General features: G+C 43.0%; 3 protein-coding genes across 3 annotated transcripts; all 3 read left to right on the top strand.

Moving 5' to 3' along the window:
* The first annotated feature begins 56 nt into the window (after window positions 1-56).
* Window positions 57-5,200, top strand: LOC136448646 (uncharacterized). Its single transcript, XM_066448287.1, has 4 exons — window positions 57-192; window positions 2,722-2,895; window positions 3,733-3,864; window positions 4,270-5,200. The coding sequence occupies exons 1-4, from the start codon at window positions 162-164 to the stop codon at window positions 4,677-4,679; spliced, it is 747 nt and encodes a 248-aa protein (XP_066304384.1). The 5' UTR covers window positions 57-161; the 3' UTR covers window positions 4,680-5,200.
* Window positions 5,201-6,047: 847 nt separating this feature from the next.
* LOC136448656 (uncharacterized) lies at window positions 6,048-9,305 on the top strand. Its single transcript, XM_066448298.1, has 4 exons — window positions 6,048-6,353; window positions 7,319-7,391; window positions 8,111-8,179; window positions 8,771-9,305. The coding sequence occupies exons 1-4, from the start codon at window positions 6,240-6,242 to the stop codon at window positions 9,250-9,252; spliced, it is 738 nt and encodes a 245-aa protein (XP_066304395.1). The 5' UTR covers window positions 6,048-6,239; the 3' UTR covers window positions 9,253-9,305.
* An 875-nt stretch (window positions 9,306-10,180) lies between these two features.
* On the top strand, window positions 10,181-12,705 carry LOC136448881 (uncharacterized). Its single transcript, XM_066448579.1, has 2 exons — window positions 10,181-10,602; window positions 11,171-12,705. The coding sequence occupies exons 1-2, from the start codon at window positions 10,291-10,293 to the stop codon at window positions 11,309-11,311; spliced, it is 453 nt and encodes a 150-aa protein (XP_066304676.1). The 5' UTR covers window positions 10,181-10,290; the 3' UTR covers window positions 11,312-12,705.
* The last annotated feature ends 6,919 nt before the right edge of the window (window positions 12,706-19,624 follow it).

The raw sequence follows: 19,624 nt of genomic DNA on the forward strand, positions 1-19,624 counted from the left end.
AGCGGAGTAAATAAGAACTGCAGGTCAAGGTTCATCCGTTGACCAGTACAGCAGAGACGTCTAGCGGTTACCACGAAAACTGCGTCATGACGTAAAAAGCGGGAGAGTGGACCGACAGGTACGAGAATCTGACACCTAGTCTTCCACTTCAAGCAAACAAAATGCCGCGCCGCCGTCCAAGCAAAGAAAAAGGTATGGCGTTCTCTTCTTAAAGTCAGCAGAAGGATATTTGCTTTCGTGATTTACGCAATGTGCCACCGTGATACAATTCAAACCTGTTTTATGAACTGTCTTGAGCTTCGAAGCTGACAATGACGACAGAAATCAAAACGACCCGGAAGTCACCTGCCATTTTACATGTCTGTCATGTCCTACTGGCATCAGGTTACTTTCCCTTTACATTATAAAACGACAGCAGGCCTCGACTTATATCTTTTTTGCAGTATACGGCTGATATATTGTAGCTAGTACTACATTCAACCATCGCCAACACATCTCTGGGTTGAAATTGTCTTTTACGAGTTACGTTGTAAATGTCACAGAATGATTTTGACGTTCAATGTTCATAATATTTCCTTGAAAGGAAGTGCCCTTTTAAAATGTTAGTTGTGGGGAACATTGTAGTTCATCGATATGAAGAAGATAAATATATTCACGATTCGTCCATTACGTCCTATATATGTTGTTTTCGCATGATATAATCAGATATTTATTCCGTCTCTGTCACTACTAGTACATTGCACGGGTCAGTGGCACAGTGCTTCGACCGAGATTTGTTTCAGTCTGAGTAAAAACATCACTGCAACATTCCACTGTCACACTCCCCACAACATGGTCACTGTCTGAACCGTTGTACAGTCACAACATATCGTGGCCTTGCATTTCATATACCCTGTATTTACTGTAACTCTTTCAGCCGTGTGACGTTATAATGTACAGTGCTACACAGGAAATCGCCGGACATGACAAACACACCAAACTTCTTGGAAATTTTGGCGGGAAACTAGAGTAAAATATGTATCTAAAGTTCCTGTATCTGATCTTTAAAAGAACTTTAAATTCTTGTCAAAAACTGTATTCCAGGTGACAATCTACTCACAAAAGTAGCACTGTAGTTCTCTTAAGGTTGACTCGCATGGGTACAAAGTTAAGAGCACTTTTGTTTTGCCTTGGGCGGTTCGGGGATTCCACGTAAAACAACAAAGGCGATACAACAATGCGTACCTGGCCGTACCAGGTGAGGAAAAATGGCGCCAGAATCATTCACTTATCTCCTTGATATCTCTTGTCTTTTACGTTACTTCAAGCACAACATAGAAATAAATTGTATAGAAAATGTCATTGTGACGTTTGCAGTGTGTGTTAGATCTACACGCACAGTGAGCTACATCGCTATAAATCCATGGTCTTTGTTACGTTTCCACCAACGCAATAGTGCATGTAGCTTTGAATGTGTATTTTTCTAAGCCCCAAGGCTTTGAGTGCAGTTTTTATTTTTATTTTGGTACCGCCCTGTTTATGCAATGCCTTGACGGCCTCTATTGTTTGTAAATAGACCTCAAACAACATTGCAGCTTTTTAGGGGCTTGAGTGTTCACGTGGACACTGACGTGGTGATATAGATCACCGATTCACAGTGTCCATGTGTGTGTGGTCACACTTCACAGCCCTCCCTCCAACCATTGGTTTCAGGCTGGCTGATGGTTACGGTCTGGCTGCAAAAGGTGTATTATATATAAGCCCCCCAAAAAGGCCCGGTAGAGCCTGCTATGGAGGCTAAGACTACCACAACATCTGTAGTTGTTAGCTGTATTCTATTTCGAACAAGATAAAACCACAACTATTGGCAGTTTCAAGAAATGTGAATAGAAAGTCTCGTGTAAGACAAAGACCATTCTGGTCTATACGAGGCCTTCTCTGTCTAGCTTACCGACATATAAATGAACGTCAATATTTAAAGGCAACCAACTTGAGCAATGTAAGGGCCCAAAATATGGAAATAAAGAAAATGCTGAAATCTTTATGGTAGTGACATTTACTAACACTATTCAGCACATTTGTGTAATGACCTCATATACTTTGAGCATTTTGAAACCGTGCAAAAACGTGTCATACGATGATTCCCTTAGTTTTGCGAGCCTACAAAAACCCTGGTGATGATTTTCAGTGAGTTCTCACATCACAACGATGTCGTAGTTTTGCGTGATGGACGTCGCTATACATTGTGATAGTGTTGTTTTAACTAATCATGTATAGAAATGACTAAATAAATTGACTTTCAAAATCCGATTTTTGGGCCCTAATGTTGCTTGGGTTTCCTTTAAAGGTGATGAAAGAATGAATAACAGCTAATAATTGAAACAACGGTATGAGAGCAAAAAATAACTAACAACGGCAACAGTGAATATCATTCACTGGTTTCTGCATTCACAGTGTAGTGGAATACGTAAAAACTAATATGTAATAAACATTCAATTCTTACGACTTGCTAATCCTCAATTTCCGTTAACTGAAGAAACTTTATAGTGCTTTGTTCAAACAGTTAGCAATTTCGTATGATACATGTTGATAATTATGTTGATTTACACTTGTTTCTAGGAGAACGGCGTTGTAGTTCAAAGCAAATGAAAATTAAGACAAGCTGCGGGTAGTCAATGACAGTCGGTGCTGTACTATTACTACTATTGCTAATAAAGATTCTCACATTATTTGTCGCCACAGATACGGATGACATGGAGGAGAAACTCCCGCCAAACCCTACACTATTCCGCTGCACCTGCACTGCGGTGATGATGACGTTGATGAGTGCTCACCTCGCCCCCGTCCTCACCTTACTCATCACGTTCCTCACCTTCTTCCCAGCGGCGACGCAGGACGACATTGGGTTTGACTCTGGTAAGGCACACATGTAGATCTTGCTCATGCAACTGATTTCACGAACCGTGCATATTTGTTGTACTCCTCAAGCAGAGGAGTGGGTCCGGCAGGTTTTTGACGTGTTTCTAGGCGTTTTTGTCTGGCTTTCTACTTTTTCATGGTATCTTTCTATCTTTAACCCAAGCAGAGGAGTGGGTCCGGCAGGTTTTTGACGTGTTTTTAGGCGTTTTTGTCGGGCTTTCTACTTTGTCATGGTATCTTTCTATCTTAACCCACAAAAGATAGAAAGATACCATGACAAAGTAGAAAGCCCGACAAAAACGCCTAAGAACACGTCAAAAACCTGCCGGACCCACTCCTCTGCTTGGAGAGTATATTTGTTGTACTCTCCAAGTCCAAGCAGATGGATGGGTCCGGCTGGCTCTTGACGTGCCTTTGGGCGTTTTTGTCAGGCTTTCTATATTGTCCCGTTTTCTTTATGTCGCCAACCCACACGTGTGGGTCAAAACCAGCCGGACCCACCCTTCTGCTTGGAAAGCAACTTGTCGCACATTCACAAGTGAACCGCTGTCGCTTCCTTATGATGCAGTAATGTAGTTTGCCGCAAGAAGTCGTTACAGCCAACAGCACATTAACACCATTTGGATACATTACGCTTGGAAGGCACCATCTGCTTCCATTGAGATAATCTGATGGGTCATGGGTGAAACCATGGCATAGCGATTAAAAGGATCAGACTGATGTTGAACCCGGTTGAAGATGACCTTGAACTTTGACCTATCTACCTCCAGATGACCTTGAACTTTGACCTATCTACCTCCAGATGACCTTGAACTTTGATCTATCTACATACAGGAAAGTCATCGCCGGGTCATCAGGCCCTCCCCCTCACCGTCCACCGGACCCTGATCGTCATGGGCATCCTGACCGTCTGTATCATCCTGGCCTGCGCATGCTTCGGCGTCTTCTATAGGAGGAGGATACGAGGTCAGTGACCGATCGAACATTCACCTTTATGCACTTCTCAATTTTAACCAAAAAGGGGAGGGAATGGTTAGATATAACAAAACAATTGTTACGACGAAACATGTAGGACGTATATCGTGCCTAATTCTAATTATTATACGCTATACATGTGGAAAAGAATCATATACACAGGGAAATATTTTGGGAAATGATGAGAAATAATTCATATAACATACAGCACTAGACCATTATACTAGTACTAAATTAATTCATGAAATAGTTTATAAATAAATTTATGAATTAATTCATGAATAAATTTTGAATCCATTCTTATTCTCAAAGTAAAATTGTAATAACATTCATATCATTCCATGATACACCTCTCCGTATGTAAATCTAACTCCCTCATTCTATACCTTATTTCAGCCCAAGAGCGCGCCGACGAAGATGCCTTGAATGCTCCCCCACCGAGTTACTACGACGTTGTGACAGAACCGGTAGAGATCGCGGACGAAACGACCGGGGCCTCGGCAACACACCCCGCGGACTCCCCTCCTACTTCCCCCGCCGGGCATACAGCGTCTTCCCCTGGATCCCAGGACTTTGTCCACACAACCACACACAGCCAACAGCATGTCATAACACCTCTGTCCGTACAAGCTCTGTTGAGAGGTGTTAGAATGTCGAGGTTGGCGGCGCAAGAATTGGCAGAAAGCCAGAGGCACGATCGGAGTCAGCATGACACGGACCAAGACGACGCTTTTGAAGAACCCCCTCCGACATATGACACTTATATGAACTATTCCGTAACTCCTACTCGGATCAGTGACGACTGAGTGAAAACACAACATACAGTCTACATGTATACAGTCAAAACCACTATCATAACCAAAGTTGTACATAATCGTAATTCTGTATAACGTTATACATACTAACCTACTATTGTATAGATTGAAGACGTTTTTAGTTGTGTATTTATTTGATACTCTGAAAAGCTGTTTATAATCATATTACGTAACAAGTCATTAACATATTGAGCACGTATACGTACCATACTGGTAGCTTTATACTAATACAAGCAAAGCTTAAGCAACGAAAGTATATGGAACAAGTATATGAAAAACATTCAGTATTATTTAGTGTATTGCCTTAAGTTGTTGTTTGTACCCATACTGCAAAGCGATGTAATTGCTCAAAACCATGATTAGAAATTTAATTGTACATAACTGCAGTGTTTGGAATAGCGATTTTCAAGATCCCTCCACGAACTGAACAAGCAAATATTGTTTAAAAGAATGTTGGGTTTCCAAAATACAACACGCACTTAGTCACTAAGTAAATTAAAGTAGAGAAGACATATCCATTTCCGCTTAATGTACTATTTCCCTTACTGATCGATCTGTTAAATGTGTACTTGAGGTCGGTTGATTTGTTTGACTTGAAATTGCTGGGAGCGTATTACGTCATCATGTTGGGGGAAGGTGTTAATATCGTGGACAAGAAAGCTGGCCGGCATGGAAAGGTGAACGTCCAAATCAAAGACGGACTAGGGGGCCCAACCCTACACCGCTTCATGATTGTCTACCACAAGAGCTATTTACCACTAAAAAATCACGACCATAGCATATGTCCAGAACACGAGATATCAAAACCGGAAGTTCCACTGCAGTACTATAACAAGTTGCTAGGGGTGCCTAAAATCTTATCATTTCGAAATCTCATCAAATCCTACCCAGATGCCAAATACCAATCAATCCACCCTGTGTATCCCTGATATGATTCTAAAAGCAGGTCGTCTCTTGCTATCCTGAACTCAATCAAGCTCCTGTAACGGCTTGCCGCCCTGTAACCGCATAGCCGCCCGCGGGGAGGGGACAGAAATCCCCGGACAGCTGGAGTTTGCGTTATACAGACTAGTCTTTTGCTATTACAGACTCCGTAGTGATGTGGTGTGAGCTTTTGAACTTTGTGACCTAAATCTGACATTCATGTACTCGATACAGTAAATTGCACTAAGGGTCCGTCTAATGAAAGGGTTGTGTCAAACACAGCCAACAAAATGGTTATAATTAGTTTTTGTTGTCCATAACATGCCAGTCTTCGTCCTTTTCGACTTTAGCACACTTAACGTTTTCAAGTTTGAACAAACTATAAATTAGCCGCCATTCTAGACTTGATAAGCCAGTCAAAAACAACTTCAGTGGTTACAGCGGTTGACAAAATGTTTTTACAAATATGCCCATAAAAAGATCTTTCTCTGAAAGGTTTTCATGTAAGACGTCAACAGATCTAGGGTCCATTTAGGATAAATTCCGGTCCCGCGCACATCAGATTTTAGTCTGGCTTAAACTTCAGAAGCTACAACGCACAACTCGCCAAGTCTACAACCTCCCACCATGAAGCGGTCTGTACTCTGTCTTCTGCTGCTGGTCTGTGGAGCCTACAGTCAGTTTCAACCCCAACTTGTTGTCGAGCCTGGAGATGTTGTCCCACTTCTTCAAGAGATGCAGGTAAGTATAATTGACACCACCATTGGTTCTTCAGGGACTAATCACTTCATTTGTATAATATGAGCCAAGCATGGCCATGTGCTAGATATATTCTGGGTTAGGTTTCAGTGGTATCCCCGTTACTGAAAAAGTACGTAGTAGTAGTACGTGCACAGGCCAGAACTGGCCCCTTGCGTAGGGTTATACCGCCCTTTTCACGGGGTGACATGCCCTTTCGTTGACAGTCGTACAGGACGCGGATTGCCAGGCCTCTCGTCCGGGTGAATGATGTAAATCACCGTATGGCTGATACGAGATGGAGGTTTGCCAGGCCTCCATCCGGGTGATTTGTAGTGAATCACCAACTCCAGATCGAAGGATTTTGACCATCCTACACCGGGGCATGCCCCTACTCTTTTTCGAAAGGTGTGGTGGGTTCTTTTACGTGCGGCTCTCCGGCTCTCTGGGTGTGGCTCTCCCCAAACACGGGATCGGACCTCCATTTATCCGAGGGACGTCCCTAACCCTAGATGAGCTAGGTACTCATTTACACCTGAGTGAAGTGAGGAAAGTCGTGTTAAGTGCCTTTCCCAAGGGCACAACGTCGGGGCGCAGTCTCTGGGCACAAACCGGGATTCGATCCTGGGTCCCATTGCATTTGTTTGACAGCTGCGCGCTCTACACTTGCGCCACACGACCCCGTTACTGAAGTAGTAATATTGATTTCGATAGACGCAATATAAGAGCATCCAGGAGCCTCGGAGACATATCTACAGCTGTCGTCATGCATTACCATTCATGTCGTCGGAATAGAAAAAAAGAGTGAAGAAAATCAAGAAATTTCACACTGTAGATACATGCGAAAATAAATCGATGAACATGAAACATGTGAAATCATACGAAATGTGTTTTAGCTACACATGAGGTATGTTCGCATATTTTACTGATAAACGTTCGAGCGACTTTTGAACTGTTTTCTATTTTAGGCACAGCTTGACGAACAAAAAGCCCAACTGGAGGACCAGAAGAACCTGATTGACACAGTGATGAAACAGAGTGGTATGTTATTATGTTGAAAACAAAAATTACATGTCGACTACGATTTCTCTTTTAGTCCAAAGTTGCTAATAATGCATTGAAAAGAACAAACTGACTACTCATTGATATACGGATGCTAATAATCTTGTGATAGTGCGCTGTAATATCAATTTTCCCAGCTTAAACCTACTTGACTAACTTGCTGTCCTGGAATGGTCTAAAATTGTCATATCATGTAGATTGAACAGTGCGAACAACAGCAAAGGCAAACACACGTTGACGTGAAACTGCATATCTGCTCTTATGGCGCGGTCACATTCGCTGTAAGTCGTTGTATGATTTTTATGTCGTAGAATTTTTAAGCAGGCTGTGACAGAACCATCCACCGATAAGGACCTAAGGCAGCATTTTCCCCAACAAGACAGCCCAACTGCTGTGCTACACATGCGCGACTATCCAAAAAATGACCTCAGTTTGCGATCGTGCGAAAATCGTACGACGAATATGGTAGTCTCTCCCGGCCAGACTAACCGCGCCGGCTATAGGGAGAATATTTGCCGGGGGACTTTGGTCATGGAGGGTAACATTCGCAATATTTGACCCTATCTCCGCAGCCGACTCCCTTCATACAATTGACTCTATTTGGCCAATTTCTACTATTTTCCCAGCGACCCGCGGAGGCTGGTAGAGTCTAGAATATGGCGCGGCCCTTACAAGAATTTCCTTTTTTTTCACGAAAGGAGCCGTCTACATCCGTTGGGGAAGGACAACGTGTGACAACGAAACTCTGACTGAAACCGTCTACTCTGGTGAGGGTTAAAAAACGTGATGCAATATCATCATTTTGTTTATAATCGCTCTCTCAATCAATAGGGTCGGTTTTATCTAAGTATTGTATGGGACGTTGTGCGACTTCGATATACTATTATGATAACGCTCTTACTCTACATATTTCTTGTTTGAAATTCGGTCTTACAAAGTACCTAGGCTTAACGATGTGTCGGGTTCGGATGAGTGGGCGCTACTTGTTACGAAGTACACGTTACGAGCTATGAGCTCGAGTGTCTTCATGCCTTTCCTTTGGGAAGTAGCGAGCTAGCTAGTTTAATTCCCCGTTAATCATAACCATAACTCAACGTTTATACTTGTCGGTAAATTATCTGCAAATCGCAATTCCTCACTTTAATTCTGCGTAGCACGTTATTTGTTATTCTGAACTCATCGTAAGAGTTATTTTGACAAATAACTATTTGGATAGTACCGGCACCAAGCAACATTGGCATTTGTATCTGGAAAGATGTCACACACGCAAAGCGCCATCTCTTTGACCAAAGATTTCTGATACTGAAATAGGTTGTATGTGCTTTGAATTCTAAACAAGCCACTTACTTCGTCCTCAGGCATTGCCGGAGGTACAGCTCACACGCAGACGGGGGGAGGCACCAACTACCAGTGTCTGCCCAGAGAGCCCGAGTGGGGGACGTACCAAGATGACGTCCAAGGAGGGGCGTACATGTACGGCGCGGAGTACCAGATGGACGAGCACACCAACTTCGGCTCCTTCCCTAACGGGTTCGCGCAGGACGTGCCCTGCGCGGTCTGCTACGTACCTACCCGCGGGAGCGAGTTGATGATCCCCGCCCGTAACACCTGCCCCACCGGCTGGACCAAGGAGTATGGCGGCTACCTGATGGCGAGTCGGTACAGCCACGTCGGTGCCAAGGAGTACGTCTGCGTGGACGGGCAGCCTGAGACGATCCCGGGCGGAGACGCTAACCAGAACGGCGCGCTGTTCTACCCCGTGGAAGCCCGCTGTGGGTCCCTGCCGTGCCCCAGCTACGTGGAAGGGAGGGAGCTCACCTGTGTCGTCTGCACCAAGTAGCTCTACCTGTTCCCATGCGCACGCGCGTCATTATGTTGAGACTAGATGCTATAGTAAAATGCAGTGTTAATAAATATCAATAGATTGCAAGTCTGTTGTTTGTTGGTCATTCTTTTGTTCTAAACTTAAACATGCACCGTTGCTACATTCGTTCATGGCTATGCACTTCTGGTGGTTCTTCGCCATTTTCCTGGATCCTACTGTGGACGTAGACTAATTAAAAACTATCCTGAGCCCTACTGTCAGTAACGTTACTTTAGCATTAAGCCCCCCTCTCACTGGATCCGCGGCACACAGGCGGCGTCGCTGCGTCCTAAACTGGATTTGTGTTACCCTTGACTTTATAATGGGAATATAAATGACAACAAAACACACAAAGCTTAAAAACATTCTTTTCTGTCGATGAAATTCGTTGGGTGCTTTGTTAATTCGATCGACCGCAGCGACGCCGCCAGCGTGCCACGGGTCCAGTGAGAGGGGGGCTATAGTTGCAGACTCCCGTCAGACTTCGAAGGACTTTCTTACTTACTTTTTCTCACTGGTTTTCTCGGCTACTGAGGGAGGGTGGTGGTGCTGTGCACCGAAAAGTTTGGTCCTATGAAAACACGCGAACGATCAGATAGTAGTAGTCAGCCATAAAAAGCTAGTCTCCTAGCTAATTAGACTCTAGGAGTCGGGCTTTTTTTCTGATGGCAAATCAGTGGCATTGCACTGGTGGCTGCGAGTGCACTAGAACTGATCAACATCAACAGTTTAAAGGCCCAACTCGTAGAGCCTACTAAGGAGGCTACAAAAAGCCATAGAAAAACCGTCAGCCAGCCTCGAATGTCTGCGCAGGAGGCTACACCCCAAACCCGTCTGACAGGACATGTATGACGTCAACGCGCTGAACTCTGACCACAGACGTCATACAACAATACAACTTTCATGTTTGTCACGTTTATACGAATCGGGAACGTATTCGATTTTCCTGTCCAAAGCGGCTTCAGATACTAGACTTTGGAGTGTTCTTCTTTAAGAAGATAGTCATTGTTTGCAATGGCCCTGGTCGAGTTACTTGGCGAAACACTACAAAGGGCAGGAGGGGACTCGGAGAAAGGGGCGGTAGAAACGTACACACTGGCAGGGGAGGGACGGTACGTTGGGATATATTTCTCGGCGCTGGGGTGTCCTCCCTGCCGTCGCTTCACCCCAAAACTCGTCCAATTTTACAACCAGTTCAAAAAGACCGAGAAGGGAGAGAGTTTGGAGATCGTGTTGGTGTCGGGAGACCCGGACCAGGAGAGCTTTGACGAACATTTTGCGGAAATGCCTTGGTTGGCTATTCCGTTCACGGAGCCTCAGAAAAGGGTAAGATATTCAAGCTTAGGGCAGGGTCAACCAATCAAACGTGCGTTTATAGACTACTAGGGATCAACGAAGGCAGAAAAACCAATAGTTTTTATTTGGAAAATAAGTAAGCTGTTTCCAAAAAGCCGCTCGAGTTTCGTTATACAAAAATCCATTACTTTTATTCCAAAAGCTACGCATTTGCATGTGTTATGTGATAAATACGTCACTGCAATAACATAAGCTAGTTCACGGTTGCTGCTACGCATGTGCAGTGTCAAAGGTGAAGGCCCCCGAGACGTAAACAAAACTTCTCTGGGTATTGTTATGCAAATCTAGACAATGTCGAGACGAGCACTGATTACAAGCCCGGGGCCTTCACCTTTGACACTGCACATGTGTAGTCGGAACCGCGAATGGGCTTATTGTTCGTGTTTACCTTTGTCCTACGCATGCGTAGTTTAATCCATCAACATGTTAATTAGTCTCAATGCCATCATAACAGAAGTCCTGCTTGAACATTTACGCCTAAGCATATTAAGTATAAGGTTCTGAACTCAAGAACGATATTCCTCCATTTGTTTTCCAGCTGGACCTGTGTAACAAATATGAGGTATTGGGGATTCCTGTACTGGTTATAGTGGATGCGAACTCTGCCGAGCTCGTCACAGACAGAGGCCGGGACGGCGTCACAACAGACCCGACGGGACAGAACTTTCCATGGACATAGTGGACTTACATATTCATATAAACTAGCCTGGCTGGATCGCGCTTCTAGGGCTAGGGCGCCAAAAACGATCTCTCCAGCAAAAGAATCTGGCACCACCTACCGATATATTGAAAATTGCAGATATTTCTGGTGTTGTGACCCACACATAGTTAATTCCACATTACCGAGAGGGTGTTTGTTGCCTTCTGTTCTAACATTTGCAAAACCTTTTTAACAATCTAAGGGAGATAAGTTACTGTTTAGAACAATTTCCAACATTCATTTGATGTTCTAAATAGTTTCGGCTGTGTTCCAACATGTTAGACAAATTTCTAACATTGCACATGTTATTTGTATTATTTTCGAAACTGTTGGAAAATAGGTTGATCACTTGTTCCTACATGTTCCAACTTTATAACAACATGGTATAACTGGGTCAGTGGGATGGGAACAGGGCAATTCACACATCCCTTCAAAGTATAGGGGATTAGGCCTGGGTGCCATGCATAGACACCTCAAGACAAAAGTCCAGACGTGAAATCTAAAAATATACAGAGGCAGAAAATAGAGTGCGATTAGCACCTTCTTTTATGGGGGCAATGACCCAAATCTACCATTTGAAAAATGATGCAAGTTGTTCCAACATGTTCGAACAGTGAAACAATCACATAGATGTTTGAAAATTGTTCTAAATAAAGAGATATTTGTGCAATTACTTTCCAAATAGTTCCAACATATATAAATAAGTTCAAACATGTTCAACTTCATTCCTGATTGTTTGAACAATTTAGAACTATTTTGACTGGAATAGTCTTTTATCTGAAATTGTTTGAACTCACTAACAACATTACCTGAAAACCCTCTCGGTGACGTGGAATTGACTCTACTAGTAATATACCCTTTATTTACACCTGGTTGGGGCAAGGAGGTTAAAAATAAGACCCCTTGGGTGGGGTGAGGACAATCGTGTAAAGTGCCTTTCCAAAGGGCGCAACATCGGTGGCGTCAGGGGATTCGAACCCAGGACCACTTGGTTCTGGACCGAAAACCCTGCCGTTGCGTCACACGATTCCAGGTTACATATATGCATACTATTGTGGGGAACTCTGAAATCGGTTTTGTTGCATTGACTTCATGGTGCTTCCAATTGAAACTTCGTTGGTCGATTAATAACAAATCACTTATTTTGTAAACAGCACCTTGGGTGAAACGACGCCTAGCGGCCAGATAAGCAATGCAGCGATATATAACGATCTATTCCTTATAGAGACAGATCAACTTTGATTTTATTCAACGTATATTAATATCATCTAAATCTTAGATAGCGCTAGATAGCATATGTTTGTCGTTGTTAAGTTTTACTTGGCTTTTCTGAAGCGCTTTGATATAAGTAAGTAAAATTAAGAGCAGCATCAGCCAGTATGTTAATGTCTTTGTCTTATTTCTTTTAATTGATAAAGACAAAAGCTCATAAAGACCATCGACATCCAAGCCATCGCAAATTTTGACGCCATAACCTTTCTCCCGAACTTAAGAAATACTTGAAGTTTGACGTTTCTGTGTGAGCAAAAAGTTTCTGTGTACCGTAAAAAAGTTCTTTGTAGAGGGCAATGCAGTTCTCAGGTTACTTCTATTTATCCAACACAAGTCCACGTCCATGGCTATATTCATTACGACGTCAAGTTGGCATCAATCAAACACAGTCAAGTCATTTGTTTCTAATGGTAGTTCTCAGGTTACAAGATCAAGTTCATGGGTATATCCATCACGTCAAATTAACCAATCAAACCCGGCCAGTCAAGCTCGTTCTAAGGTCACAAGATCAAGTTCGTGGGTATATCCATCACGTCAAGTTCAAACCCTGTCAACCAATTGTTTCTATACACACAACTTGCAATTGTTGCTGTATGCATCTAGGGGGCTAAGCAAACACCATCTGCACAAAGACGTACTACGCACACCTAGAGTAATTTGTACTGCGTAGCTGCAAGGAAGGTCTGCTAGAGGTGCGTTGTACACAGCTAAGACCAGACCGCTTCAAGTCGTACTACGGTTAAAACGATTAGAGATTCTACTATCGGTGTATGAAACTCGTGTAGGCTAAAGATGAAGGGATCCCTGGCACTCCTGCTCCTGTTGGTCGCCTTGGTGATCTTGACGTTGGACGACGTCGACGCTAAGCCAGCCTGTAACCCACCTAACGACTGCGGCGGCGGCAGTGGCATCAACAACATCAACGCCGCAGTAGAGCGCGAGCAGCGAGACCTGGCAGCAGGTACTGTAAGACTTAGAGTACCATCCTCAGTCCTTAAGAGCGGGGATATCCTACAGTAGCCTGAGTACCATCCTCCCTTGTGACCGCTGGCTCGCTTGCTAAAGCCCCCCTCTCACTGGATCCGCGGCACGCTGGCGGCGTCGCTGCGTCCTAAACTAGATTTGTGTTACCCCTGATTTTATAATGGGAATATGATTCAATACGTGCAAGTATGACCAAAAAGACAACAAGACACACAAAGCTTATAAAGATTCGCTTTTTTGACGATGAAATTCGTTGAGTGTTTTGTCAATTCGATCGGCCGCAGCGACAATTTGGCAAAATAATGTCGCCGACACGATTTGGAATGCAACTTTTTTTCTTGATATACTTCATAAGCGACATGATGTCTATATTTTAATTTCTAGTTTGGCGGGAACTTATCCATGCTTAATTTCAACTTATTTTCTTGCATGCCGGGAGAAAAAGTACTCTATCCGAAGCGACCCATGGCGAAACTCCATTAGAAGGTTAAGGTATGGGCAAAAAGTCCGGAGTGTCGCCGGATGGGTCACTGAACGGTCTCGTGACAAAAAAAAACAACGAGGGAGGGTGGGTGGGTGGTTGCTAGCTTCGCCGAACTTCCTTTACCTTACCCCACAAGGCTCATTCACAGCGCCCACCTAAGTTACTCGACTTATTCGAACGGAGACGACTTATTCTGACGACGGTACAAATAAGATCCCTCCTCCGCACCTGGAAATAGCCAACTCGACCTCCAAACAGGCCAGGAACGAAAACCAACCACCCCTGAGTCCCCCCCCCCCCCCCGAGTCCCCCCCCCCCCCCCCGGCCTACGCGTCTCTCCTTCTCTATTGCTCCCCGTCCCCCGTAGCTCGACAAGACAGAGAATACGCGTTCTGAAGCTTAAATGCGGTTCTGTGGACAGGTGATAGAGTACAGGTGGTTAGTGAGGTCACGTGGGCTGCTTCCGACCAGGTGTCGCCTCTTAATGACGCGAAACCCGGTCAGAAGCGCCCAAGTGTCTCACTTTGAATAGATGCTTGAACAGTAACAGTAACAGTACACTACTGTTATGTGGAATGGGGAAGCATATTACACAGTTATTCTGCAAATTCTGGGAGCGAGGTCGAATTTTCACGTTGACGATGAAGAGACAGAGAGCGATGCATTGTGTGAGATAAAACCACGATGTTAAGAAGTTTTTCGCTGTATCTATTAATTATTTGATGTAGTTCCTACGTTTCAGTAAGTCCTCAGCCACTTTTCTCATGGCATACTGGTACTGTGACGTAGCCGCATTAGGGATGCGGTTCCAAACTAGACAACTACGCCTAGCTAAACTCCAGGATGATGTTGTAAGGCAAATCGTTACGTTGTAATGACCAGGACATTAGGGATGTAACATTGCTTGTTCATGTTCCCCCAGATGGTCTCCCTAACCCACAAGGCTGAAAATCTGCTCATCGACAAGCCTTGGAACACACCTATTGGCGAGGGTATGAGGTCGTAGAACTCTAGTTAATTATTGAATCCATTTCGTTCTTTTAACCGTGTCACGGGCAAATCAAAGCCTAGCTTAAGATGACCTTGACCTTTGGAGGGTTAAACCTAAATTGTGGCAACCAACTAGTAAAACTAAAAGCAGCATTTTTCTGCATTGTCAGAAACATCAAGTACTGTAAGATACATTGACTGACTGGTTGATACTAAGACACAGTAATTGTTGAACCCATTAGACTGCTGTCTGAGGGGCCTCGTTTGCTGTGACGATTGAAGGATGGTGAGACTGTGACATCATCCAGTGCTGTGCATGTTTTGCGGCGTAACTGCTGAGCTCAAATGTTCGCTATTGCCTGAGGCCCCCGTTGTGCTTGTAACGTAACATGACCTATTTACGTGCAGAACCTATTTACGTCCGGTTTGGCTCATGTCCACATGTCGCGGTGTATTATGCCAAAGCCTGTTCTCATGAGCAATAAAGAACATCATAAGTGTGATCCTTAGCCATCTCTTTAATTTTTGCACAGCAAAACATAATGGCCATGCGTTTACCACGTGAACGCCACGTGCCGCGCATGTGAGGGAAATTTACAGATAAACATTGTTTTTTTCCATCGCGTTAAGCAAGTGGCCGGACAGACATACTGATTTTATTATCATTTGTCTGCAGACCACTTTGGACAGTTACTGTGCATTTTTTTCTGGTCTATGTTTTTCAAGCATAGCGCTAGAAGGGAAAAGATTCAGAAGTGGACGATAATGGGTTACCCTAGCACAATTCTTCATCATATACCTCAGTATAAATACGTGCTCGCACGGCGTTAAACAGGCGGAGAAAAACTTACAGACCATGCATTTTCTTTTTAGAAGAGCTGATATTTCTGCCCATGGGTTTGAAATTTGGCTCTGACCGCGCGGTTTTGATAAATACGTTTGAATAAATTGGACGTTAACTGGTCACCTTACGTTAGCAGCAGGTGTTTGCGATTTGACACACCCCACTCGTATCCCCTTCAGCTAGCTTAAAACGCTTGGCAGTGTGCACACACTTTGTCGACTATCAGTAGCGATATTTTCACCTGAAACGATTCACAAACAATTACATTTCAACAACATACCCACATAAATATAATGCAAAGGTTTTAATACTTTATCGACATAACATTAAAAAAAACGTACAGTGACTTCCCTAAATTCCTTTACACCTAAAAAATACATGAAAGCAAAAACAGATTAAGTACAATGATCATAAAGTACATGCTGTGCGTATATGGACAAATATGAGGCTGCCAGTTTGTTGGAAATCTCAAAGCAGTAAAGTTCCGATCAGTATCAGTTCCTATAGTAATGTTCCAAGTTCTTTTTGTCAACGTTCTGAAGATCTGTATGGTTTCACCCTTGGTTTCACACGACGCAAGATACCTTTTACGCGATCACGTAAGAAGTCGCACCAAAGTTTATTGTACCAGGATATTTGTAAACTTCCTTGTTGCGTGTGAAGTGTGAATAAAACCGTGTGGTGTTCACTGCTGAGGCTCTTGTTTAACTGTCTCTCTGCTTGCGTGTTTCTCAGCTTTGTGCCATGATGGTCACGGAGAATCCGGTATATCTCCACCGCTGATCATTTACAGCGGTCACATTTGTCTTAGCTATAGGCCATTATGCGATTATTAAGAGAGAGAGAGAGAGAGAGAGAGAGAGAGAGAGAGAGAGAGAGAGAGAGAGAGAGAGAGAGAGAGAGAGAGAGAGAGAGAGAGAGAGAGAGAGAGAGAGAAAGAGAGAATATGTGGAGGAGGGGTTCCGATTTTTCTTCAGAACAGCGTTAATTGTGGACCATCTCTGGACTGAAAAACAAACACTAAACGTTAATCTATCCTGCAGACCTTCTGCCTGCGTCAAAGGGAAATTCTACTCAATTGACCCACCTTTTGTCAAAAACAAACAGGAGCTAGCTTCTGCAGAAGGCTTCTGTTACAGTATGACATTACCTCGGTAAATAGAGTGTACTTTTTACATGTAGGTTCTAGCCCTCTTGACCTACCAAAGGTCAATGACATGCATCAACATCAGGAGAGAAAGGCAGAAGGAACTCAGGTTACTTTTGTATAGGTGTTGAGGAATGGCAGGGGGGTCAAAACAAATATCGGGTGCATGCCCAATAGCCTCTACCAGGCACCACAGGTCGCTAGAAAAATAGCAGAGGTATGAGATTAGTCGCAAATTGTTTGTAACTCCTTTAGCGGACCAACTCCTTTGGCATGTTATCTGTCCATTTGGCCAGTTTCTACTATTTTTTTCCAGCGACCTGTGGAGCCTGGTAGACACACGTACGGCTCTGACTTCCTTTAAAAGACTCTTGAAGTAACGGAAATGAACAAAACGAACGGACACGGACCATGAACCAGATTGCGCCCTACCATATGTTGTATGTTGTAGCAATTGTATATTGTTGTACCATAAAAAAAATAGGAACCGTATTTGAGGCAGTCCTATAATCGTGTAAATCTATTACTATGATCAGAAGAATGCGAAATCTATTGCGTCTTATGATGTCTTCTGAACAAATCTGTTCCACAGATTTCCAATTGCAAACAGGTATCAAAGAATTCTAAGAAGATGTTCAATGTATGTGTGAAAGCCATAATAATGATAATAATGATAATGGTTTATTGGTCAGAAATTACATTATAATAATAATGGTTTATTTATTGGTCAGAAATTACCCGTGCAATGGCAGCCTGTACTGAATTGCTGCAGGGTTTACAATCATATAATACAGAACAGATACATATTTGCTCCACACTTGCACTTTGTGGAACTGTCGCAAGGGTCTGGGCGACAGCCATTCCGCGCCAGCAGGTGACCTCAATACGACCTTCCCCAACCGAAGTCAGGTACCCATTCACACCTGGGTGGATACTAGTGAGGAAAGTCGTGTAAAGTGCCTTTCCCAAGGGCACAACATCAGGGCATATCGGGGTTTCGAACCCGGGACCTCTCGGTTCTAGGCGAAACACTCTTAGACTGCCATGTTCAGTCCCTTATCCTATTCTATAAAATTATCCATGGACAAACTCGACAATACTTAAGAGATTTGATACCACCCACAGTATCAGATTCCTCTTCCTACGACCTTCGCAATAAGTATAACCTTCAGTTGTTAAAGTGTACCACAACTCGCTTTAAGAAATCATTCATACCTTATGCTACGTATCATTGGAACAACCTTACCTTGGCAGATCGATCATTAAGTCTTCCTCATTTTAAGAAAACAATGATCAAATCTGTGCGCCCTGTATCTGTCCCATATTTCAACACTGGTCCTCGTTACACCTGCGCTCTTCTCACTCGTTTCCGTCTTGGTACTTTCAGTTTAAACTTCAATTTGTACACTCGCAACCTAGTTACCAGTCCTGCTTGTACCTGTGGCCATCCTTGTGAAAGTATTTCTCATTACTTCTTGTACTGCCCTAACTACACTCAACACCGTTCCTTACTCTTCAGTAATTTAGAAAATCTGGTAGGTTCAGTCATAAATCTCAATAATCTCTCGGATGATGTTCTAATTCAATTACTGCTTAAAGGCTTACCCTTCCTTTCGAATTCAAACAATGTCAAACTCTTACAGCATGTCCAACTTTTCATTATACAATCCAAAAGATTTGAGTAGTAAACCACCATCCTACCAGTCTTGTAGTACCTGTCCACATATTTATCTGTTTATTGATTTCAATTTTTCTTACATTTAATGATTTCTGTTATGTAGTTTATTTGAGATAATTTGTTGCTCTTATGCTTTGCATGTCCGCACCTGTTTTTTTTTATTTTCAGTATTTGTAAAATTTGTTTTGTTATTCTGTAATGTATTCTGTCGATGACGACATGAAAATAAGCTGTAAGCTTGAGTCTGTCGTCATCATGTCTTGTATGTAAATGTTGCAATAAAAAAATAAAAAAAAGACTACCGATTGCGCCACACGATTCCCGTACTTCCCTAGATGGTGCAAAGCGGCGCAATCACTGCAAATTACTTTTTTCTGAATTTTAATCATGTACATTGTTGGCAACACTGCGATTTCCAATGAAGTTATCATGTACCTGATTCGGAGCCGAAGCTGAGAATGAGAAATTCCGGACACGGCCGTTTTGTTTGTAGATGTCACGTATTTAAAGAGAGACTATAATCACTTTACTAGCCACCTATTGACCATCAACTGACAACCCATTATGTTTGTTCAGATACTTTTGTCCATTAAGTTTGATTTGATTATATGACGTATTACTCCAATGTATTGCCATTTTCTGATGTTTATTTTGACCTCTGACCTCTCAACATCATTTGTTTCCTTTTGTTGAATGATTTCAGTGCTATCGTTTGACATATTGATTTGTTCTGTATTCACTCCTTTGTTTAATCAGTATTTCATGTTATGACCTTTATTTATTATCTGTAATGTAAGGAATCCCTTGGAAATCAGTTACTGTTAACTGAAGGGGCTACCCTAAAGATTGGTAAATAAATAAATAAATAAATTTTGCATCTCACGTCAGTGTGA

This window comes from Branchiostoma lanceolatum, chromosome 1, assembly GCF_035083965.1.
Source record: "Branchiostoma lanceolatum isolate klBraLanc5 chromosome 1, klBraLanc5.hap2, whole genome shotgun sequence".
NCBI lineage: Eukaryota > Metazoa > Chordata > Leptocardii > Amphioxiformes > Branchiostomatidae > Branchiostoma > Branchiostoma lanceolatum.

What these genes read in the sequence shown, in the direction of transcription:
- LOC136448881 (XM_066448579.1), top strand. Translation starts at nt 10,291, where the DNA reads ATGGCCCTGGTCGAGTTACTTGGCGAAACACTACAAAGGGCAGGAGGG. An exon ending in TCACGGAGCCTCAGAAAAGG is followed by an intron (nt 10,603 to 11,170) that starts GTAAGATATTCA and finishes TTTGTTTTCCAG; the next exon opens with CTGGACCTGTGTAACAAATA.
- LOC136448646 (XM_066448287.1), top strand. Translation starts at nt 162, where the DNA reads ATGCCGCGCCGCCGTCCAAGCAAAGAAAAAG. An exon ending in CGACATTGGGTTTGACTCTG is followed by an intron (nt 2,896 to 3,732) that starts GTAAGGCACACA and finishes ATCTACATACAG; the next exon opens with GAAAGTCATCGCCGGGTCAT. An exon ending in CTATAGGAGGAGGATACGAG is followed by an intron (nt 3,865 to 4,269) that starts GTCAGTGACCGA and finishes ACCTTATTTCAG; the next exon opens with CCCAAGAGCGCGCCGACGAA.
- LOC136448656 (XM_066448298.1), top strand. Translation starts at nt 6,240, where the DNA reads ATGAAGCGGTCTGTACTCTGTCTTCTGCTGCTGGTCTGTGGAGCCTAC. An exon ending in CACTTCTTCAAGAGATGCAG is followed by an intron (nt 6,354 to 7,318) that starts GTAAGTATAATT and finishes TTTCTATTTTAG; the next exon opens with GCACAGCTTGACGAACAAAA. An exon ending in CACAGTGATGAAACAGAGTG is followed by an intron (nt 7,392 to 8,110) that starts GTATGTTATTAT and finishes TTTTCACGAAAG; the next exon opens with GAGCCGTCTACATCCGTTGG.